Genomic DNA, 25024 nt, shown 5'->3' with positions numbered 1-25024 from the left:
AAAGCTATTCCCCCTACCACTACATGCCCGTGTAAAAAGTCCCTTCGCAGCTCTCTTGCAGGTCCCCTTTAGGTACTAAAAGGCTGGTGTAAAGTCTCTCCTGAGCGTTCTGTTCTCCGGGCTGAACATCCCGATCTCTCCCAGCCCTCCGATGATCTTTGCGTCCCTCCTCTGGACTCGCTTCAACAGGTCTTTCCCGTGCCGAGCGCGTCGGAGCTGGACGCAGCACTCCGGGCGGGGTCTCTCCAGGGCACAGGAGAGGGGACGAACAATGTCCTCCGCGCCCTGCCGGTCACTGTTGGGCCGCTCCGGGCCCGGCACGGCCGCGGGGCGGCAGCAGCGGCCCCGCAGAGGCGGCGCCGGCGGAGCCGACGTGTCCCTGGCGGGCCGATGGCCGCCGCCCGCCGCGCCGCGCTCCGCGCCCACCCATGTATCTGAAGAGGCCGGCGGGCGGCCTCGCCTTCTGCCTCTTCTACCTGGCCTCCAGCTTCACCAACAAGGTGAGCGCGGGAGCGGGGCCGCCCCGGGCTCGGACGGGCCGGGCGGGGCGCAGGGAGGTGCGGGGGCGCTGGCTGCCGGTCCGCAGCTGCAGGAGCGGGGGGCGAGGGAAGTGCAGGGATCCAGGAGCAGGAGAAAGGGAAAGAGGACGGACGGTGGCCTCTGCTTTCACTGCCCTGCTCAGGGAGAGCCAGAGGACCTGCCCTTCCCGGACGGGAATACCCCACGAGTGAAAAGTCCGTGGCACACCAGCCTGCCGCCCATCCCAGTGTGCTCTCGAAACTGCGGGTAGGGTGCCGGTTTCCTTTTGCTCAGTGTGTGACATCTTTACCTTTCCACGACAGATAAGTTCCCTTATTGTCATGTTTAAGAGAGCAAGGATGTTGACATCTTGTCATTCCAATGAATGAAGTGTTATAGACCCAGAAGTTATGCTGCGCTGAAAGTATCGCTGATGCTGTATACATTTCATTGGGTGTCTGGCAACTGCACTCATTCCCAAAAGAAAATCTGTTAACTGGGGCAATGACATCAACTATCCAAGGGAAAAAAGTTAAAAATTCAAATTATTATCTTAGTAGTGAAACAATATTCCATGGCAACTTTGTTTCTTTGACAGCTTAATTACCTGAAGAATTAAGGACAAGAATTTTTTTTTCCACTGTGTAACAATATCTTATAAGTATTGCTGAAGTGTCTAAGCAGAAGTAGGCTGAAGATGGCCACATTGTGAATAAAATTGTATCATTTAAGCGTAGTTTGAAAGTAGTTTTTTCACTCCGGGAGTCGAACATAGAGTAACTACTTTGTGCTATCCTACTTGTCAGGGGGCGTGTCTGTATTTCTGGTGCAGATTTCTGAAAGAAAAAAGTACTGGTGAAACAATCAGGGTATGAATATTCTGAGGGAGGATTAGAGAAAAGCAGCATTTCTGAGGTGACAATAAAATATTTTCTGGGCATAGGCCAGTAGTTTCTGTTCCAAGATATATTTGCCATGAAGGATGCCCAGAAGTAGACTGAAGTCCAGACATGAAGCAAAGTTGTAGGGAGAGATAATACACTTGATTTGACAGACTGCTGGGAGCAGTAATTAGTTAAACAGAAAGGGACTAAAAGAGCTGCCAGGTTGCATCATGGATTGGGAAGGGTATTTGTTTAGCTTATCTGTGCATGAGGAGAAGTCATAGGGACATTAACATTGGCCCTCCATTTTCAAACCTCAATGTAGGTTTTAGTGTAATAAAGTAAAAAATAACCACAATATAGACCTTTCAGTTGTTACAGGTGGTGTGCAAATGCAAGCAAGGCTGCAGAGGTGTAGGTAGATTGTCCTGATTTAAAATGCAAGTGACAGGTGTATGTGTGAAAGGACCTGTTGTGAATCAACACACCTTGTCTCTGCATACTGATGCCAGCTTTTTAGGGACACCCCATAAACCTGACAACTGGACCTTGCAGGATGCTCAACACCCTCTTCTCTCTGCTGAAAGCTTTCAGCTTCTCCTTTTGCCCTTGACGTCTTCTGCTGGCTCCTGGAAGGAAGCTTTATTTTGTCTGAGAAAGCTTCAATCATTCTTCTCCTTTGCAGAAGTTGTATTCGTATACTTCATTATGGGAAATTGTTGGACCTGGAAGACATGTATTTATCGCTTACATTTGCATATATACGTATTTAGTGTGAAGAGACACTAGTATCCATGCATGCAGGCCCAGACAAAGCAGACTAAAGCAATGACACAGATTTTGCTTTTTACCCCCAGGTATTACATCTCTGATGGGCTTTATGGGCTGCTTAATATTTTACACAAAAGAATGTGTAAGCAGAATGTTAAGTCTATAAGATACATTCATCATAAGGAGACAATTATATTAAGATTAATGCTCTTGGTCCTGCCAAAAATTTGCCTCTTTGGTACGATATGATTTTAATTGACTGGTGCTTACGGCATTTTGTTCCTGTTAATCCTTTTCCATTCAGTGTGATGTATGGACTGTGTTCAGAAAGTGAAAGTGCAATTCAGATGACAGCCTTCTCCCTTGTTCAGTGTGTCCACTCCATTCCTCATGTACTTTAGTGTCTCTTACCTTCCACAGTGCCTGAGGCAGCATCCAGCAGTTTTGGCATGGGAAGCATTGTGAATGAGTGTTTTAGCTCACTCAGGGAATCACCAGCAAAGGGATGGGCAAAAGCAGATTTAATATTAAAGTGAAATCACTATAAAGTTTGTTGGCAAGGTTCACTCTACTACCATCAATACTATATTATATCATTAGTACATTACTACATCATTACATCTACAACATCATTATTAGATGGTTAAAGCAGACAGAGAAAAATCAGACTAAAATCAATCAATCTAAAAATCAATAAACCTAAAATTATCTACATGGAAATAAGAACAGGAAAGGGTAAGGATAAAAGGGAATAAGACACTCTCACCGAGTCATAGCATTCATAGTGGACCTGCTGCCAAACTTAATCCCAGATTTGATCAATGGTTTAGTCTAAAGGTTTTACAGCACTTAAACATAGTAGCTCTTAATCAAAAGCTTAATTTAAATAGTTTAACAAAAGATTCATATAGAATTTAATATAGGCATGACAGTGACTCAAGGCCTACCTTACTTACAAACCTAATGTGCTTAAGAATCAAGAGAGCAATGTGTCATAATGAATTGGCTACAGCATATCCACATTCACACACAGACCTAAAGGAACATGTACAAGGTATACCCCGGAAAAATTCCCCTCAAATTCGGTGAAGTGCTCACTTCGGGTGCCCTTGCATCTTCTTCATGGGAAAAGGGTTGAGTCTCAAGGAGTGGATGGTATCAGCCCATGATCCATCATTATCCTTCAGAGGTTTCCAAGTGTACCAAACTTGGCAGTTTGCCGGCTCTGAGAGGTGCCCACTCAGAGGGAGGTTAGTGGTTGCATCCTGCTGTGGTCCAGGAGAGCTCAAAGGGTCTCAATCAGAACTGTTGTTTAGAGGATCACATGAGAGTTGGGTTTAGATTAAGGAATTTTCCTTCCTGGCCTCAATGCAGGTTGGTAAATTTATTTGAAAGTTCAATAACAAAAATGTTGTTCTACTTGGGTTATTATACAGGTGAGAAAAATTAGTCTCCAAGGCTGTTTGTTAAAAAGGAGGAGCTTGTTGGACAGGATTAAGTTCTTGAGAGCAGACAGTGTTTCTGATAAGTTCAAGTGGAACTTAGCCCAGATGCTGTTCATCAAGACTGAGGCCTATCAAGCCTTTCAGAGATCATAGTACAGCCCAATGAGGGAAGAGAGAGGAAATACGCCACAACAAGCGAAATTGCTAAACATTTTTTTGTCCTTCCTACCAAAATAAAACAGAATGAAAACTTTTTGTGTATGTTTTGTTGCTTGTGATTGTTTGTTGATATTATAAACTGTAGGTGTTTTATGTCCATTAATTTGCTATTTGTTTTCCAGTATGTCCTGTCTGTCCTGCAATTTACCTACCCTACCCTTTTTCAAGGGTAAGTATGGTTTTAAGAATTGTTTGAAAAATGACTTTAACATCTTGCTGTTCCATACTGAAGCCAACTTTACTACCTCTTGTCCGTACTGGATTTTGCTGTCTAGAGAATATGTTTCATGAAGCCTTAATAAAGACACATTCATTAATGTGTCTTGGTTAATTTTTGAACGTCATGGAGGTAATGTAATTGAGATTTATAGAGTCCATAATTTCTCATTTTCCTTAAAGTCCTAATCTTCAGCATAAAAAAGTAGCAATTACAGTACAACCTCTCTTCTCTGGAAGAGAGGAAAATGTGTAGTTATGGTGCACTCTTTTGCTGTACTAGAGAAAACCTACCTTAAACCCATCTTTGGGCATTCACAAACACTATGTTGCTTTTTTCATCCTTAGCCTTGATTGTAATTCTGCGTCACAAGTCACTATCATATCTTAATGAATTTAATGAGAAATTTAATATTTTAACAAATGTCCATATACCATCATGTATACATACCATCAATGCTGTTGATGAGACGTTTAGTGAAAATCTGATCTCTTAGAGCCAAGTGTTCCCCGGTTTTTGAGATTATGTTAAAATCCGCAAACACTGGATGTCTTTACTTCTTTTTCTGCTGCTTAGCATGGCTTATATTTTGCCTGATTTGCAGTCCCAGGACTGCAATCAACGATAGGAAAAATTGTCTTGGAAATTTCCACTTATTTTGAATATATTCAGCTCAATTAGATATGCAGTGAACGCTTTCTTCAGTTTTGGCACACGCACAGAGACTGTTCCCTTGCACAAAGCTTTTATCATATGGGGAGAAGGTTTTGAGTAATTTGTGTAAAATAGATGTGCTAGATCAACAGAAAAGTATACTTCAATGGCAATCAACTGCCTTATGGAATTTGTGTTACCACATTTATTTCCTTCTTCTATTATTTGGAAATGCATTTCAGCATTTTAGTATTTTTCCATAAGTTCTGGCTTTTAAAAGTGACCTTTCCTTGAAATTTTGTAAATGGCTCAGATGCACTTTCATTTGGACCTATGACACACGAGCAAAGAGGAAAAGAATGTAATTCTCAGTTCATGCTGTTACTGTTCATCATCCTTGTTTTGTTTCCTGTATAATCTAAGACTCTACTGCATGGTCCTAAGCATCTGAAACTGTCACAAACTTCTGGCTCTTAAAACCTGAGACAAGAGGAAATTCTTCGCCATAAAGAATTCAAAATTCTTCACCTGCAGCAAATGTCAGGGAAACCTGGCTTTTAAGCTCTTATATGCTCTTCATCCAAAAAAAAGTGAAGAGAGCTGTGATAGTGGCATTGAATATTTACTGCATCCATGCAGAAAATGAGCCCACTCTTCTCTGACAGCGTCCAACTGCACTAGTATGGCATAGAGTGAATATTTGTTCATTTGTGTATGTGTGAGAAGAAGTTTAAATAATTTCTTAAATGCATTGCAATGAACGGAAATAATAAATAAGCCCACTTCTATACCTGTTATGGATGCTAATGTCATTTAACATTGTAATACAATATCTCTGTCTGAACCGTGCTAGACATTCAAGGATTTTCACCCAAGAAACATGGAACACCTCTTTGAAAACCACTAGCTTAAGGAAGGAGAAAGCTGATAACTTATTCTGATAACTTATTTTAAAGTGTAAAAGAAATCAATGTGCATTACTTCCTACTTATTCTAAGTTATCTGCACCTATTCCCTAGGCCTCACATATTATTTCCTAGTGTCGTTCTCTTTCAGGTGGCAAACATTGGTGGGTGGACTTCTGCTTCACATCTCCTGGAAGCTGGGCTGGGTGGAGATAAACTTATGTTCAAGGTACTGTAGTTTTTTTGGTATCTGCCAAATGTTTATTTTCCATAGCTAGATTACAACACAGTTAAGTTGGTCATGGATGTTATTAACTGGCTAAAATAGAGTTTGATATCTATGGGGTGTGGGTGTTCTCCTTCACAGATGTAGAAGAGAACTCACATTTTAGTTAAATGGATGTTCGATGACACACACTTAAACTGACTGCTAACCTAAAGTGGTTTCAATTTAACCTTGGTAAGACAAACAAAAACCCCTTAGTGAAAACAATAAGGATGTCTTATCCAAACACCTGTCTGTATCTCCTCCCTGGGTTGTTTCTTAGTATTGTAAAAAAAGCCTTGGTAATACCAGTTAAGAGCATTGACGCAACCTGCTGCAAAACCCTCAGGGCTGTGAAGTCTACAGATGTGACCTGCCTTTTCCTGAGAGCTGTGTCTCATAAATGGGGACCACTCACCTATCCTAACTGATGTAAACCATGAGACTTCAAATTAAATCGTGCTTTGTAGACAAAGTTCATCTCCTTGAACTGAGTGTGACATCACAATTCAGAGCAGTTGTCATGCTGTACTCTGCTCAGGTGGATCCTGCAGCGTGGAATACAGCATCTTTTTTATTGTGCAAAATGGTACCATTTAGAAGATGCATGCCCAAGCAATCATTGGATCTTCATCTCAGAAGATAATAAAAACCTTCCTGGGCAATGACCTGAGTAATGTGACTTGAAGCTGCGAGAGTTTAGACTAAATTACTACCATGTCATTACACCATAATGTAACTTTTTCTCAGTGATTCTGCGTTAGCAAGTGACAACTGATGAACTTTCTGTTTGAGATTCAAACAGTTGCCTTGAGAAATTGAATCTCCTCACTTGGAAAGAAAACCTGTGAGTGTGTCAGAAAAACCAGGCTGTGTTCTATTTTCATGTCCACAGAAGTGATTACATCACCACGTGAGGTCATAAATGAAAACAGGATTCAGTTTCCTTATTTATAGCTGCAATAAACTCAGGATATTGTAAAAGCCAGTGACTTTGGCAGAGAAAGGATTACAGTCTAAACCTTGTTTTACTGGCAGTTACTGATATATATATATATATAATTATCAAATTTATATATTTTATGCGGATTTTTCTTCACAAAACAGTCTAGAAGAATACAGCCATCAGTAATGTCCTTTTATAGTTCAGGTTTCTTCACTAATGATGACTTCTGCTTCAAATAATTAAATTAAAGAAGTTGAATACTTTTTCCCCAGCTTAGAAATGATACTTTTGTCTTTTCAAAACCTGGGAATACATTAAAGAAAATAGAGGACAAGAACCACTCGCTGATGCTGAAGAGGTTGTTTTTATCTAAGAAAGGCTTGGATGAAAAATTAGTTCATGTTTTGACCCTGGAGACTTGAGGCCACTAGATGTCAGCACACTGTAGGGAAAGGGGTTGAAATTCCTCTTGAGAAACCTCTTCATTAGCACAGTTAATACAGAATACCTGTTCTAGAATAGACTGAATGGAACAAGCAGAATTAATTTACATGCTTTGGCTATAATTTATCCAGCTATTTAAGCCTGAGTTTAAACCTGCCTTTCTTCACAAAGATTAGACACATGCTTTAATGCTTTGCAGAGATGGATTTGTAACATTTATCTCCTATATAAAAAATAACAAACAGCCAAATCAAAGCCAAAACAAAAAAAAAAACAGCCTGAAAACACAAACATGGAAACCCTCTAAACCTCCAAAGCACTACTAACCAAAAAACCCACCAGCAAACAAACAAATATAATGCAAAGGTGATTTTAATGCTATCACTGGGATACGGACATTTCCATCCCCTCTTACAAAACATTTGTCTCTGAATCTGTCGGTTGGTTTGAGGGGAGGATTTTGTCTATGTGCAGGATACTTAGGAATATCATAGCCAGTCTACAGTCTCATCATGCTTCAAATAATAAATTGCCATCCATTTGTTTGTTTATGTCCACAAAGTCTCGATTTTTCTGTCACATAGACTGATCTCATATTCCTTCTGAGCCGGTTCAGGTTATCCCAAAGTGTCTCAGCAGAATTAAGTTATTACATAGAGATCCTTGCCCTTTGTCTAAAGTCCAGAATACTAATCACACTATAAAGACCAAATAAAAACATATTATTTAGAGTAATCTCACTCAAGTTTTGTGGATAACCTGCTTTTCGTCTGCTTCCTCCCAGGACATGCTGTAAAGGACCCTCCATCATTGCTTCTAAACAGCAAATGTTGACTATCTGCAAAGCTTTTATCCAAAACAAGGGCTCTTTGGAGCACAGAGGAGCATGCAGCATCTGCATAATACTTCCAGTCTGCTGCCCAGCTTCTGCCTAACCCTTGCAGGCACTTAAGTCTGATATGTTCTGATTGGCATTTCTTGTAGTGCTGCATTTCATCCACAGCTAAGCAGCAACTCAGAGCCTTTCTTTAAGTGCTGTTTGGGGGAACCTACCCACTGCCTATTGTGGGATTCAGATCTAGCCCTACAACAACCACAAACTCATCAGTTCTTTCCCTATTTTGCATGTAGATCACTGTATTGCCAACATGAGAAGCTGCTAATTGGATTACATACAAGACAGATTGTTGATGCTGACACGTTGTATCAAACATCCGTGCATTTTTTTTCAGTCCTGAAATTCCCACTTGGCAGCATTAAATTCTACCCTTACATCATGGAAAAAGCATCTGAAGTCCTTTTCCATTGCACTTCGCAGAGTTGCATTGGAGATGAAGACATATTTGGGATTCCTACAATTTAGTCGTGGGGAACATGAAAGAGTGATATTTTTATGTTCTAAATTAAAATTTGGTTTTCGTCGTGTGTTCCTTTTATCTTCCCAGACCCATTTTCTTTTCTTCCCTTCCCCTTTCTTCAATTTGTTGCTGTTCCAATAGTGTGGGGGTATTTTTGTTGGTATCTGATGTGAATTCATTGGTAATGAGGTATGACAGAATTGAATCTTGGTCTTGATGAAATTCCAGTTGAAGTCAATAACCTCAAAAGAAACAATGTTTTTATGAAAATTTATGGTAACTAGTCAAGAAAACTCAGAGCAAATATTTATGCCAGTGAAGGGATCTAAAGATTATTTTTATGACCCTGGGTTTTCGATTATCTTGGAAAATTGTATATATATATTACAAAGGAAATGTGATATTTATGGTTTTTCCCTTGTCTGTGATTACATGAATCTTTGTGCATGTTTTATCTTCATTCATACTATTCTGATTTCATTGTTTAGTGGTCTGTTTTCTTGTGTTCCATGAAGTGTGGTGGTGTACCAGTATCTATAATTGCACTCAAGTCTTACATGTTAATTGGAAGTGTAATGCAAGCTAAGGATCTAGAAGCAGTTTGGTTTTGTTTTGAGAACCAGCACTGCCCACTAACATTTTCTCCACTTTAATTCAAAGCTTGGGAAGAGTGAATGGGGCAGCCTTGTCTTCAGTACTGAGAAGCCCTTGATTCAGGCCTTTACCTCACAGCTACTCCTTTCTTTCCTTGCCAAAAATCTTACATTATTCTCTCTGAAATTTACCACCTACCTGATCCCTTTTTTCCCTTAAGTAACAAGATCAAAAATAGGAAGAGTGCAGTTCTGAAGCCACTTCTCAGAACTGAAACCTGACCCTACTGCAGTAACTGTGGCTAAAAAAATTAATCAGATCAATCTGATGACTTCATTCCTCCATTAGTTGTCAAACTGCCTCTAGGAGTTTGGCTTAGTCAAAGGAATATCATTAGGAAATCTCAAGAGATAGGCTCCTACAGAGACAATCTGATCTTTAGGAAGAATCTCTTTGTGAATCTGGCTGAGAAATGAATGTGTGGGTGGCCAAGTGTATTTGTACATAGTGAAAATTTGTGCTGTTTGTGCAAGTGAGCCATTTTATGCCTTCATTTGTAAGGTTTTGTTCCTTTCACAGAACATCAAAGAAATCAGTTGAAATGTCTCTCCTTTAAAACCAATGGGAGTAATTTCTAAGAGAGGAGAAAAAACCGAAAAAAAGCATGATTTTGGAGGGAGAGAAGCCAGGGAGAGAGTAAAACAAAAAGATCTATCTGCAGTTAGTTCTTCTCTTGGATTAGACAAAAAGAATAATTTCTGACTTGGGAGGAATACTGAGCAATCAGATACTGACTTTAATATGCATGCTTGAAACTAATATACATATATACATATTATTACATTCCTTGCAAGCAACTGTTGCTTTCTTTATGTAAGCAGAATGTGGTGAAATAATGGGGTTTTAATTGTTTTCACAGGTCTGAAATCCTGTCATGGCTTCCTGCATCAGTGCTTTTTGTGGGCATTATTTATGCTGGCTCCAGGGCACTTTCTAGATTGGTAAGAAATGAACCAGTAGAAATCAGTTCTTTATTACTTCTACTTTGTAAACAAAGACAATTCCCTTCATACATGGTGTTTTAATGCTGTTCCTGGGCTCAAGTGATGCCTTTCCAGGCATCAGAAGGAGAAGGAGGGAAGAGAGATTTAAATAATAGATCCATTGTTAATGAAGCTAATGCTACAGTCCAATCCTACTAAGTATCAAAAAGCATCTCTGTGACAGTCTGAAGCACTCAGCATCTATACAGAGTGCTCAGTGTTTTGCTGAACAGATCCTCAGTGATCTGAATTGTACAGGTAGGGAAGAAGCTGAAAAAATCAGTAGCTGTAACGTCGCAAAAATAGGAAAGGGGTTGTGGGATCTGTGGGAAATCCTTCCAGGAAACTGATGAAGACCATTTCAATGAGAAGGTTTTGATTCTTTGCAGGATTTGGAAAAATAAATAGAATGTTGGAAAGAGATTATGTGAAGGGTTAGATTACTCCATTTTATGATCCATTTGCTTTAAAGTAATTTACCAAACGTTTATAGAATGTCAAATCTACTTCCATGGAACTTGAATGCTTTATGCTTAAATTATATAGTCTTCCTTAAAAAAAGTAAAATAAATTAGTAGAATTTATTTTTTAAAAGTAACAATGTTTGGCTGCTGTTGTGCGGTCTGCAAGCTCAAATCCTGCATTAGTTCCCTTCTGGATTCTGTCAAGGCATCTTAATGTAACCCCAGAGCCAGCTTGCTCCTGTCACGTCCTCAGCCCTAAGGAGGATCAAAAGGGACTTTTAAAATCAAATTCTGATTGTAGTGATCCCTTGAAAATCCCAGTAGAGAGATAGAGCAGAAAAGAACAGGATCTCTGTTCTCGTAAGCAAGGCTGGGGATCTTATCTTGGGCAGAAATAATGTTGGGAAAGCACAGGCATGTGCTCAGAAGCCCCATGCTCCCAGATCCGTTCTGTCTCAGTGTGATTGCATTTACTTCCTCTGCTTCCTTGTCAAAGGAAGTTCCATTGGGCTTCTTTGGTGTAAGGTAAGCAAAGTCCCCTAAGGAAAGCCCTGTCTGGAAACACCAATAAAGCCTTTGCAGCAACATCTTTTCTGCTTGCTTACCCGGGTGGTGGAGGAGCTAAGAATCACATCCTCTCTGTTATTTCTTCTTACTTCCTGGTCATCCTGAAAGTTATTGTATTTACCTCCTGTTCCTCTGTTCCTGCTCTGGTCATTCATGAGTGAGCTGCACTGGAGTGGCAGAAGGGCTGTAAAGATTTTTGATTTGTATCCCAAACCTTTCTTAAGGTGCATCTCACATTTCTTAATGGCTTTTGTTGTACATGAATGGAGATTTAGAGATCTAATTCTGTGGTGATTTTACAAGGCAAGACAAAAGGACAAGCAGTCTTAAGCCATAATTATTATGTGCTGCCTTGTTTTGAAGCTAAATTCAATCCTACGTAGAAGCTTTACTTATAATGACTTTGTGTACAGCAATTTTATGACACAGTGAGAATGAAAGTGGACTCTCCCAAACTCATAGCTGAATTGGCTCCTCTCAACAGCATATTTTAATTAAGTGGGTTTATACCTAAAGCAAAAATTATGTGTACTTTTATTACCAAATCCAAGGGGACCCACTTTCAAACACTCCTGTATACTGGCAAAGCTACAACTTTAATCTCTGTTTGTGCCTCTTCCCAGAGGTGCTGGCAATCTCCCCAGACCAAGGATTCAGGGCTAGAACTGGAGGAGGACTGCTTAGCTCTGGACTATGATGATTAAAAAAAGTATGCAGAGCCATGAAGGGAGATTTGTGCAGAGTCTATTCACCCTGTCTGCCCAAACAGTGAACCTTTCTTTTCGTAAGCATTAAGCCTACTCACACATTTAAGAAATGCTTGCATCAAAAGCAATAGACATATGGAGAAGGTTAAGTGGGCTAGGCAAACTGGAGCCATCGTTGGCTCCAAAACACATTTGGAAGAGCCAAAAGCAGAAGGGAGGAAAGAAAAACCAAAAAAATTGGCTTTCACAAAGGGAAGAATGTAAATTCTGCTGTCAACTTCCCTTGTTTATGGGTATTTATTGCATTTCCTTTTACTGTCTCAAGCTCAGAGTACTTTTATGTTAAATAAGTCTGTGTTTATATTCTCAGTTATCCAGCAACAGCGTGGAGAATTGGTTTTCCGTGCCGGTCAAGCTGGGTCCAACAACTTCATACCAGTTGTGTTTGTGTGATTTTCATTCTTTTTGGTACAACTGTTGTGGCTATGGATCCACCACAGTTGTAATTATCCCTTAAAATGTTTAATGAGCAATGCTTCTTAGGCTTTATGTTAAAGAAAAGAAGATTACAGAAAATCTGCAAAGTCAGATTTGAGAGATATTTGCTGCTTATATCACCTGATACTTAAATGTTTGGACATCACTAAGAAATTAATTCAGTCTCTGCTACTGCAATTTAATTACCATACACGAGTGGGGAAATACTGCTTCCTAAAATGCCTTAGTCTTTGGATTACCTTAATCAGAGCAGATAATTGCTTCTGTTTCAGCTGTCTGAGAGACTATGGATCTGATTTGGAGGAAGTATTATGAACCACGAAATCTGGTTGGGTTTGCCTGGGGCAATGCGTGTTTGATTCATTATTGTTATTATTAGGGTTTGTTTCTTAATGGTTTCATGTTGGGATGGTGTCCAGATACCTCAGTGGGTATAATTTCAACATCATTTGTGTATGAACTATTGCATTTCTATCCTAATTTTGGGCAGTTCTTCCTAGCAGTAACCGAAAGCAATCACCTAAAATCATCTTGCCACAGTTCTGTTGCTAGGAGTCACACTGTATTCTTAGTACCAGCAGACAGAGATGGGACAACAAATGAGAATTATTTGCTGTGGAGGCCGAAGATCCTGGATCAGAGAGGGAAAACTAGTGGCAGAAACCTGGAGCAAATCTCACTGGGGTAGCTGGGTACAAACAAAGTGAGCACTCAGCAGTGGGAGACACAGCAAACAAGTTTGCAGCAGGGTCTACATTTAAAGATGCCTGTGCTCATGTGCTAGTGATTGGAATGGGTTAAGCCTCTTTTAAATGGTGTGGCATGGGTTTACAGCTTCAGAAACAAAACCCCAAACCACAGACATGTGGGACAGGTGTCTCTGGGAGGAGTGTCCCTGCCTATGTGTGACTGCTCTGGGCTGATTTGAGATTTTTGTTCTCTCCCCATGGCAGCCAATCCCAATGTTCCTCACTGTGCACAACGCAGCAGAAGTCATAACCTGCGGGTTCCAGAAGTTTGTGCAGAAAGAGGTAATTGATCTATCAGTCAAGGTAACTCCTGTGATAGAACTGCCCCAGAATAAGATACCTGATTTCTCTTAATACAGGCATTAGTGCCATGTACTTTTCTAGACTCACTGTAATAGCTACTCATTAATGAGACCCAGAGAGAGCTTTTTGCTGTTGATAGGTATCTATACTGATGTTTCCTTTTCCCTTTTAGTTGATGAAATACTGCAAATACATATCACAAGCCTGATCTGCATTTTTAAGACTGGCTTGGCCCTACTTGTTTTTTCCTTTTGAAAATTAATATTCCCTCTCTCTCATGACCCACATAAAAAGCTCATTGTTTGAACTGGGAGGAATGAAGACTATGCCCTTAGATCTAATCGGTATAACAGATCTCATGTATTGTATGATTAGAGATCACATCTCCACATAAAATGCAGGAGGAATGGTGCATTTTTGAATTTGTTTTGAATGCCTGAGATTCTGCCCCTATGAATATATGAAGTCATGAGAATAACTCCTGTACCATTTTGTAAGAGATAGGTTTTTTTCTCACAAACTGCATTGGGGAGCCTTCTTTTTACACTTTTTTGAAATGTTTGTCTAACTGATTACAGAGTTACTGTGTGAGTTAACACTGGGAAATCATTCATCACAAAGTTGTTTCTACAGTGGCCTTTGGCCTGCTGTGAAAAGCATCTTCCATTCATTATAACTGTTTTCTGTATAGAAGACAGATAAATGAGTGTTTACTTCATCTAACAAACAGAAGAGATCACTAAGGTTATGCCTAAGGGACATAGCAGTCTGTGCCATGGCATGTCCCTGTGTCATTGTCCTCTGATTAGTGTCAAAGTGTTTCATATTTTCCTTCTATGTCACAAGCTTATGACTCCTCTCTTTAAAAACAAAAGTACTACAGACAAGGATAATGCAAACACAGGCCTAACTGGAAGGTCCTCAGGAATAATTTCATATCAAAGAATTGGGAAAATTTAATGAGTTTAGATCAAGGATGATTTTTATGAGGTAGTACCTAATTAAGAAAACTCAATATTTGAGTACATGTGTTACACAGTTTTGGTGTAATTCAAGTCAAGTTTGAGGAGCAGGTATAAAATTCATGTCTGTTTTTAGGTTTACTTGCTGGTAAGTAATCTGAATATATAAATCAAGGTGAAGTACACTGATCCATAATCCTGATTCTTTATCAAATTAAATTTGCTAAGCAGTGTTCAAATTTTGAATGCTGCTCACTGAAATTTTAATGTGTGTGGTGCAGTAAGATCAGCTGTCATCACTTTATAGTTTTTGGAAGGAGAAAACACTATTTTACCATTTTTATCATTAAATTTTAATGTTTTAATCATACCTTCTTTTTTACAGCAGACCTCTCATCTGAAAGTCTGTAGGTAAGCTTTTAAAACTACTCAGATTCAGATTCAGACTTGTTTTGGCTCCAGCTTCTCTATTTGCTTCAGATAATGGCACACCAAAACAATGAAGAATGTAAGACACATTCCTGTGGGCGGCGAGCCTAAATTGCAACATAGGAGTAATTAAATATTTCTAATTTTTTTAACAATTGCTTGAATAGTTTGATATGTTTTTTCTCCTTACAAAAATGAAACTAATGAAAAAACAGTGTTCATAACAATGCTTTTGGAAAGGTTTGGAAGCTTTGAACTTCCAGTGGGTAATTGTAAACAGTAAGAGAAAGATACTTAGTGTGTTAGAAAATAGCTGAAAATTCCCTTCCTTAGAAATGAAAGCTAAATTAGATCCACCTCTGTTAGAATCATTCGTAGTGAGGGAGAGTCAGTCTCTTCTGCCATGTCTTGGTGAAGGGACCAAGAGAGATTCAGATTAGATATTAGAAAAAAAAATTCACTGCAAGAGTGGTTTGGCATTGGAATAAATTTCCCAGGGCAGTGGTGGAGTCACCATCCCTGGAAGTGTTCAAGAGTTGTGTGGATGTGGCAACTGGGGATATGGTTTAGGGTGACTATGGTGGCACTGGGTTGACAGCTGGACAGATGATGTTGAAGGTCTCTTCCAGCCTCGATGATTTTGTGATTCTGTGATAATAAGCTGCACATCCACCAACCCTTGTTGGCCCTGGTTAATTAGGCTTCAAAAAGGAGATGGAAAGGGACAAATAGAAGTCAACTAGTCATGTGTTAAAATTTCAATTCTATGCCCCCACACCCCCTTGAAGAATTGCTGTGTCATTTGTTGTCTTCCACATCCTGTAATCTTTTAGCTGTACTTTAGAATGGATAATGTTGGATTATTATTTAGTGTACTTAGAGGAATTATCTTCCTAATTTCTTCCCGTTGTTTCCATTATCTGACTTACTGCAGCCTTGTCTTCACCACTGGACTATTGTCAAGGATACAATTTTTTTTTATAATCTTTATTCTGTCTTTTCCCATGCCCTTACAGAGTAGGAAAATAAGCTGCAAAACCAAGTGTATGTTAATATTAATAGTGACAGTCCACAGAAATTTCACGTCAGTGTATTCCATGTAGCTTGAAGAAATACTGACTCAGCCACAGGTTAAGAATTTATTTAGCCTAAGTCAGTGGTCTAGCAGAGGACTTGTGCTGTCCTTAAAACATTTCTAGTGTAACACCAGTCACTTCCATCTTGCTCTGTGCTCTGGAGTAACAATGTCACTTGTAATGGAGTCACGTCTGCTGGAATTGCTCTAACAGGCAATTTGTCTTAATGAAAAAGTTTTTGGTAGCCAGTCAGCCAGAAATTTTGAGATTTTGACTTTCTGAAAAACCTAGGGAAGCCAGATGGCTAGTGAAGAAAAATATTCTCTACCAAAAAAAAAAAAAGTTTTTATCACTTCTGAGGTGTTTTCTGCTGCTTCTTTTCTCATAAAACTTTGCTGTGTACAAGTTGTGAAGAATGCATAATGTTAAAATTTTGATGGCAGAAATTACTTTTAAAATATGGAATGAGAAAATTAAACAAGTGAACTGTCAGTGTAATATTGACTAGAATTGCCTCTACTTTGAGAATACAAATCCAGGTTGAAAGCTTTTGGTATTTCAGGGTTTTTTTTTCTTTCTCTTCTCCACAGTGTGCTGTTCCTCCTGGCAGCAGCAGTGTGCCTTCCTTTGTGTGACACACAGGTGAGCTCTGCTTTGTAAAGCAGATCTAGCTAGGCCTTGATGCTTGACATCTTGTTAGCATATGAGAGATGCAGCTTTTACTGGTAAGCTAGAGTAGGATTCCTGCTAGGGAATTGTAAATATTTGCTCTTGCTATGTTGTAGTCTTGCTGGGTTTGCTGTGTTTGTATCATAGTAAAACCTCTGAGCAGTGTGGACATAGAGCTCTTTGATGAAGATGGTGGCTGGGGAAACCACAATTTTACTTCTTAAGAGGACTTACAGAAAATCACTTAGGTTTGAATTAATTGTGTGTGCTTTCAGGGATTTCCTGATTTAGTTTTGTGTTCATTGTACACTCTTTCTGTAGCTACCTAAGAAAGGAGATACCTCCAGAGAGTGCTCCATCTAGCAAAGATCTATTCATTGGAGATTCTCTTTTGGAGACTTAGGAAAGCTGCTTCCTTGCTTTATATACCTCAGTTAATATCTAAAGTCAGATGAGTCTGGAACTTGTCTGGACACATCTGATCAAATGTGGCCATTGGAGGTGTTACACCTACACCAGCTCTTGTCGTAGTCCATGGTGCAGAGCAGGATCTCCTGGTGCATGATTCATCTCACATGAAAGCAGACATCTAAAATATGCCAGGTGAATTCCTCAAAAATGCTTGGTTTTCCCTATTGATTGGGAAGAGGACCTACTTTGCTCAGACAATTGTCCATTTAAAGCCCTCTTTTGGATACTATGTTTAGTTGGAGCCTTGGGGAGAGACTGCTTAGTGGCTGCAGAGGCTCAGAGGGGAAAGGAAACAAGACAAAAACCCTTGTGATGGTCCTCTGATAGTCTTGCCCATCCCTGATTGCCAATACAAGACTAAATAGTCTGGGGTCCATATGCTCAGACTGCTTAAATTGGTGTACACATCTGAAATAGAATTATCTTTGCTGAGAGCCTGCATAATTGGCATATGTCAGATTTCTGAGTGTGACAGGAAGAATTTCAGTCTTCCTTGTCTTCTTTAGTGATTTTCCCTTTCTTTATAGCACAGCTTCCACTCGCTGTACTTGCTTTGCAAAGCTAACTGCAGGGAAATTGCAGTATGTACGTTTACATGATAGTGCTTTTATTTATGTAGACATTCTTTATTGCAGTTTGATGCAAATGGATATTTATGGGCTCTAATTCACTTGATCTGTGTTGGTAAGTAATTTTATTCTAGAAAAAGAATTAGGAAGAGTAAATGTGTTGGAGAAACCAGCTTTATTATGAAGTTACTGATATTTGAGACTCTATTTGGAATGAATGAAGACCGGTAAATATAAGAAAGCAAATTCTTTTTATAACTTTTATGCTGAAAACGAGAACAGAACAAACTGCATAGTGAAGTCTGTTAACAGTGGATGAGAAAATGCACATACAATTTTAATCAGCATTAAGCTTTTCTGGTTGTTTTTTGATGGTTGCCTACTGAGAGAGACTTCTTTCTGAGGGGAGAAGAAACATGAAAAAACAAGCAATAACTTGTACTTGGAGCTCTATTGCACACACAGATTTTATTTACAAATGGACAAAAATATACTAAAATATCATGGGCTATGGTCCCAGAGGAAGGATGTTGAAATGTTGGGGTTTTAGGCAATTATATGCATTTTAAAAAAAATATAACAATGAGTTGCAAAACCTATCAAGTTTTCTTTTGCTTTTTTTTTCCAGACCAAATGTTGATTTGGATAAATCATAGCTGTTCTCTCAAAAGCTAGAAACAGTCACACCAGAAAATCTGAAGAAAACAAGAGTAGTAATATTTAACTAGGAGATTTTTGTCTTTTTGAGTATTTTGGTGGATAATGAGGGACTTGTATTTGATTCTTATCTGTCCTACATGCTCAGTGACTCATTCATATGTTAAGTCTTGTCTACAGACTAGGGATGATTCCTTCTTTATTTCTTCTATTCATCCTGTAAAATTTTCAGGGCAGAGGTAATATGTTTATATGTATTCTTGTCTAGGGAGGTCTAGAGATCCCCATCTGAATTGCTGTTAACATACAAATAAGAAATAGTTTTGGTGTTTTTTTGAGAAATATTATATGGTAAATATTTGCTCATTTATATAAAAGTAAAATCTATGGATTTTCCACTTCAAATGCATTTTTGCTGTGATGAGTGATGTTCTTGCTTTCTTAAAGCCAAGGAGTCCCATTTGTAAAGCAGTGCTTGGTCATAGAGGTGGAAAATTGCTTAAAGAGTCTTCAGAATGCTTCATTTGTGTGTTTGAAATGTGTAGGAAGTGCCAACGTAATGTTTATGCTCCAAATATAGCTGCCTTCCATTTCTCTTCGTTTTGAGGGTTGTTGATATTGCTATTGGGAGTTATTTATGTGATTAGATTTCCTATCAACTGAAATGAAGGTGCTACGAGAAAGGGCAATCAGATGAACTAACTTACTGCATAGTAAACCAAGGCAGAGCATTACAGAAAGGATGTATGTTCTACCCTTCAACTTGTGTAATGGAGGCAGAATTGAGGATATCTATTTCATAGTGTTCTACTGGATTTGCTTTTCATATTCTGGTTTTCTCTGTCAATCAAAAACATAACCCCAAAGCCTTGAAGAAATGGTCTGAAAAAACAGAGCCTGAAGCTATGTAATTTCTTCCTTGAGAGCTCAAATCTTTACCCAGGACAGAAATGGAAGCTAACAAGAGTTGAATGGGTGGGTCAAAAATGTAAAGGACTTGGAGACCCTAGAGCTGAAGAGAACTTTGAATAAGGAAGATGGAGACAACAGCTCTGTGTAGATGAGCATATATATCATAGAACTTACCCCTAAAATGGTGTGGGCTGAAGAACCCATTCTGACATTTTTCTGTATGTATTTACACACAAAACCATACACACACACACACACACACACACACACAATCTCTCCTTTGTTTCTACTGTGGGCTAGAAGATGTCGTCAGGATGAGCAGAAGCATGACTGTGTTCAGAGCTGATAACACTTTGAAAAGCATTAATGTGAAGCAATAGGTTCATTTTACTCATGGTTTAGGAATCCTTTATGCTGTGTTGCTAAACTGTAATTCAGAGGGGTTCCATGTCTGCTAGTTCCATGGCCAAACATGCTGTTGTTTGTCAGAATGCTTGCACGATATGGCAATTACACATGTCATCTCAATTACAGGGGCTTACAAAGTATTTCACAAGTTGTGGAAACCTGGATCTTTAAGGTAATGTGTTTTCTTATTCTTTTATCAAGAGAGATGACTGTGATGCAGGGAGCTCTGCATGATCAGCAGGAGCTGAGCCACTCCTGATTAATCATTAATGACTTCTCTTGCAAGATAAGCCTTATTTATTGTTGGTAACAACAGCATGTGGTTATTGATAGTTATACTGCTAACTGGAACACTGAATTAGTTTTAAACAGTGTATTATCCAATGGTGATGACTCTGCCCTGGAAAAAGAACCCCTCATTACTGGTACAGGTGTTAAGAAGAAATGTTAGTCTGTGTTCCTGTGGAAAGCTGCATGGTTTGAATCTGGCAGTATCTCCCTTTGTGACACAATCTCAAAAGTGTTCAGCAGCTGGTGACTTACCGCAGGATGGGAATGGCTGAGTACCTTTAACACCTTGAAACCTTGCACTAATCCCATGAGCATGTTAGAACTGCAACCACACAATAGAATTCTTGGAATCAGGTGGCATTGCAGTGTCTGTAATCTGCAGCTTTCTTTACGGATGGAGATGGGTATGTTGACACTGCATATGATGTATAAGCTTATTTATTTCAAAACCATTTTCCATCTCTGGCTAAAGGGTCTAAATTTTAATCAGTCTCATTTTATCTTCACTTTAAATGAAATTCCTACTGACAGTAACAACAGAAATAATGTGTGGATCCTGTGCAAATTAATATGTTGGTTAATTGATAATTTACTGGTGTTGATAAAATTATTACTATATTATGTTTATAATGTATATAGTTATAATATAATGTCAGTATTACCCAATATTAACCTTATTATATATTGTGAAAATTAATATAATGTAATATTACAACATTACTGTATATTAATGCTTAATATACTGATCTGTTACACCAAATCAAGTGCATTGATAAAAATAACACGTTTTTTCTTCCCCTCCTCTCCCAGTGATCTGGACCAACAGTACATCAACTATGTATTCAGGTAAAATGAATAAGTCTTTGATACACCATAGCTGGTTTCATGTGGTATATGTTTTCATTTTCAACCATGCCTTGTTGAAGAAACAGCTACCACTACTTAAATGTATTTATTTAGCAGGACATTCACTGAAAGAACAGTGCTAAGCTGAATGGCTTAGCAGCTGAATTTTTTTGGCTCCAGTTCTAGATGGACATGCCAATATACACCTGAGGAGGTAATGAGGTGTTAATTATGAATTTTTAAATCACCACGTGCACAACTGATCTATCACCTCCAGAAATAATATTTACAGAGTAACTCCCTGGCAATACCCACTTCAGAAAATAAAACTGGTACAAAATTGCCAGAAGAGGAGGCAGTGATTACAGAAGTACTGTGTGCAAAGAACATGAGCAGTAACTGATTGTTGAGAGTGCCATTAGTGGGATTGGGTAATTCTGACTTTCAGTTGTTTTTCTGATTTGGAGATAGAAGAGTGGCGTGTTATTTTGTAGCTAGTGAAAGAGTCTGAGTCACTGACCAGATTCTCCTGCTTTTTAAAATCCAATCCTTCCTTCAAAGAGCCTCAAACCAGGACATACAGTGTACATGGCTTCTGCTGGGTTTTTGTGAGGCTTTATTTCAAGTTAGGCATCTAGAGACTTGATTCAATTCACTTCCATCCTTGATCACATTTAATATACGTTGGCCTCTTTCTTGGGTTCATACCGAAAGTCATTTGTGAGCACTATGAAGTATGAATAACAAATTCAAAGAAAATCCTTCTGTGGTCAGAAAGAATGAAAGAGGGAGCAGAAGCTGGGAAACAGCATAATAAAAGTGAAGTTGTACTAGTCTATTTGATTAGATGGATATATGCTCTTTCTGACCACATGAAAGATCCTTGATTGGAGTACATCAGGGACATCAGTGTAGGACATTTGGTTTCCTTCAATTCCCATTTATCTTGTGAGTACTGTCGATAAGATAACACTGTGTATCTCCTTCTGTCTTAGTTCAGTCAAATCTCTTATTTCCATAAAAACGTAATGCAGGCCTCTGCTTTTGCCTTTATTATTCACCAGGGTCCCATTAATGGACAATATCTGGATATCAGTTTGATTGAAGTAGCTCTTGTTTAAGTCAGTCGTTGTTTTCCATCTACTATGAAATGCAAAGCAAATCAATTTTACACAAAGAAGATAGGTGTGTTTATTGAAACTTTGGGAGAATTAGTCATGGAATTTACAAATATGCTACTGCATGCAGAAATAACCTATGAAGTCTGGAATGAGATGTAGCTACTTCTCTGTACTGAAGGGAAATCGTGAACCAAGCAGTAAAATCAGTTGATTTTTCATTTGGCAGCTGCCTGACTGTCTCTCAGTTGCCATTTTAGTTGAAAATTGCATCTAGGCCTGAACATTAAAATTCAGATTTTGGTCGAAGGTCTTAATTTTTCAGCTTTGATTGAAAAGTCAGGGCTGGGTGGCTTCTCTGTTAGTTCATGATCTTGTTCCTTTGAAGTCTGAGAACTTGTGTCCAGCAGAGAGCAGGAGTCCCACATTACATGGAAAGTATGATAATTTATTTGGAAGCTTTTGAAAGGGAAAAACTTCTCACTAAGGAACGAGGTGCAGTGGCATAAGTATCTTAGAACTCTAATTTTTACAGAAAACAAACTAATAAACAATCTAACAATGGATTTGTGCAAATTGGAAGATGCTTATTTACAGCATATATTTGAGAGCAAAAATTTGTTACTAAAGCTTCCAGAGTTTTTCCCCAAGAAGAGGCCTAAAGGTCATCATAGCTCACAAGATGATGGTGCAAAGCAACTTGCTGGAAAACAGGTGGCTTAAGGGAAATGGCAAACTGGATTGATTATTTGTTTGTCTTGGGTCTGTGTATATCTATATGTGCATGTGTCTATATATATATATATATATATATATATATATATATATATATATATTTCTATGTGTTAGAGAAGCTCACATTTGGATCCCATCTTGCCTAGGGAAAACAAGCAGTACCATGGACAATGGGATAAGTGACATCTGATTTACTTTAGAGTTTTATTTTGTCAAAATAGCTAATGTTGTTTGAAAGGGTGTAAAATTTGGCTGAAGCTCTCTCCTCATCATTGTGGTACCATGACGTGCCACCTCAGTGTCTAATGGGGCTAAAATCCTTCTGCTGCAGGAGGTAGTGGCAGGATTTGTCTCTGTGTGAGACCTCTGCACATGTAGTTATCTTGGAGACCACTGCCACTTCCCAAATCTGGATGAAGCTGTTCAGCGTGTTTGAGAGCTGTGTGGAGCTGTGTTCACACAGCTTTACTGCACAAACTTAATTTCTGTTGAAAACAATCAAAGCTACTTTTAAATATCACTGACTAAAGGAACGTTCTCTGAATGAGCACTAACTCCTCACGTGCAGCTCTGGGTCAGAATTATTGTAGACATGGGTTATCTCTGTCAGAGGGTGCCCAGCACTAAATTTTGTGATTTAGAAGGTGTTAAGGTATATGCTGCTTCCTCTTCTCAGGCCTTCTCAAGGACTGTTCTGGCCATGACAGGATCCCTGGACAGGACAGTAAAATGTGTACTGGAGGCCTTGTCTCTACAAGCATGATTGTATGTTTCTATGATTTATGAAAGAACTTGCTCGTGTGGTATCAGTGCAACTTTCTCCTCTTAGCACTGTTATCAATAGGTCTTTAAAGCTCCTTATTTCTAACTTAGATCAGACAGCTGACATGTAGCTGTCACATGTGGGCACAGCCAGATAGTGTTTAGCATCATCCAATCTTTTAGGTTGGAGAAGACTCTTGAGGTCATTGAGTGCATTAACCAAGCACTACCAAGCCCACCACTGTCTCTTAAATACCTCTAAGGATGGTGACTCAGACACTGCCCTGGGAAACCTGTTCCAATGCTTGATTCCAAAGCATTTTAGCGAAGAAATTTTTCCTAATACGTAGGAAAAATACATAGGATTATTGTAATAGAGGCTGTTCAAAGTATTTCTCAGGTCAGTATGAATGCACAGTTGTACTCTACTGAGCGTAGAGACTGCCTGCATGGAGCAGATGAAAAGATCTGCCACAAATTACTGATGTTAGGATCTACCAATATGTTAGAGTACAAATAAATATATATATATATATATATATAAAAGAAGGCTCTGTTGGATGCTGCCAGAAGTGCAACTGAAATGAGCAGTCTCCTAACATATGCTGTCCTTACACACCATGCACTGTTTCTTGTTTTAAAATCTGGAACAGTTTGGGAGAAAAGAACACCCTAAGTAAATGTATATGAATGGGAACTTTCCAGAATCAAACAGATCTGAAGAAATATTTGCTGATGTTGAAAGTCTGGCGTTCTTCTCACTTCATCACTTCCAGCATGATTATTCAATGGCTTTTAACAAGGGAGCCAGGCCAGGAACAAGTGTAGGAGGGAAAGCAGAGCTGTGCTATGCAGAGAAGGGAGGGGTCATGTTGCTTCTCAGTGCCCAGCCCCATCCAGTTCATCCCTCTCCCTTGTGTTTAAGCATCTGGGGCAGGGAGGTCAATATATTTCCAAGATCCTGCCTCTAATCCTCCAATCCTCTTGATCCCACCCCCTTTTTAAAACTGCAGTATTGTATATCTCTGTACTCTGACTTCTGCATTAGTGCTCTTCTTCCTAGTGTTTTGTTTTTTTCTTGTAATCTTACATTTACTTTTATTCCTTTCTGTTTCCCTGCTTTTTAGCAAAGGAGGAGCCAGATTTCTCCCCCTTAGCTGGTGAGGGGTAGCATATGGGGAGGGGTAGTAATGCCTGCCTAGCATGTTGAGGGAGACATAAATTTCTTAGAAGCAAATTTTAGTAGCTCATTTTGGGCTTTCTCCTATGCTGAGGCAGGCAGAGAATTCTTACTTCTTGTGAAGAACCTGCAAGAAAGTTTCAGTGCATCCCAATATCAGTCCCTGTCTGAAATTTGTTCACAAAGGCATGCCCAGATGGCCTAGCAGCCATTGGTGAGGAGAAAACTGATACAGGAGAATTTCAAAGGGTGAATAAATGGCACTGACAAAGGTATGAGGTAAAGGCTCTACTCTATGCAGCAAAACTACATCAGGCTTCTGGAAGAGCTGCTAATCTGTCACTTTTGTGAACTAAAAATGCTGCAGTGGATTTTCTGCAATAGGGG

The 25024-nt window shown here is 39.1% G+C and overlaps 1 protein-coding gene across 4 annotated transcripts in view; it reads left to right on the top strand.

Annotated features, from left to right (window-relative positions):
• The first annotated feature begins 353 nt into the window (after positions 1 to 353).
• Positions 354 to 25024, top strand: part of SLC35D4 (solute carrier family 35 member D4) — a 55272-nt gene continuing 30601 nt past the window's right edge. For 2 of the 4 annotated variants that reach the window (XM_088173991.1, XM_014871302.2), the window contains exons 1-10: positions 354 to 500; positions 3961 to 4007; positions 5766 to 5843; positions 10141 to 10222; positions 13454 to 13531; positions 14900 to 14925; positions 16610 to 16661; positions 17795 to 17843; positions 19832 to 19877; positions 20807 to 20842. In XM_088173991.1, the coding sequence (XP_088030117.1) occupies positions 429 to 500; positions 3961 to 4007; positions 5766 to 5843; positions 10141 to 10222; positions 13454 to 13531; positions 14900 to 14925; positions 16610 to 16661; positions 17795 to 17843; positions 19832 to 19877; positions 20807 to 20842 (566 nt within the window). In that variant the 5' untranslated portion in view covers positions 354 to 428. The remainder of the gene's footprint in view (positions 501 to 3960; positions 4008 to 5765; positions 5844 to 10140; positions 10223 to 13453; positions 13532 to 14899; positions 14926 to 16609; positions 16662 to 17794; positions 17844 to 19831; positions 19878 to 20806; positions 20843 to 25024) is intronic. The other 2 variants (XM_088173997.1, XM_014871303.2) reach the window with 1 other exon arrangement.

Source organism: Sturnus vulgaris, chromosome 1 (assembly GCF_052056855.1).
Source record: "Sturnus vulgaris isolate bStuVul1 chromosome 1, bStuVul1.hap1, whole genome shotgun sequence".
NCBI lineage: Eukaryota > Metazoa > Chordata > Aves > Passeriformes > Sturnidae > Sturnus > Sturnus vulgaris.
Note: the sequence above shows the minus strand (reverse complement) of the source record. Positions and strands in the feature narration are given on the sequence as shown.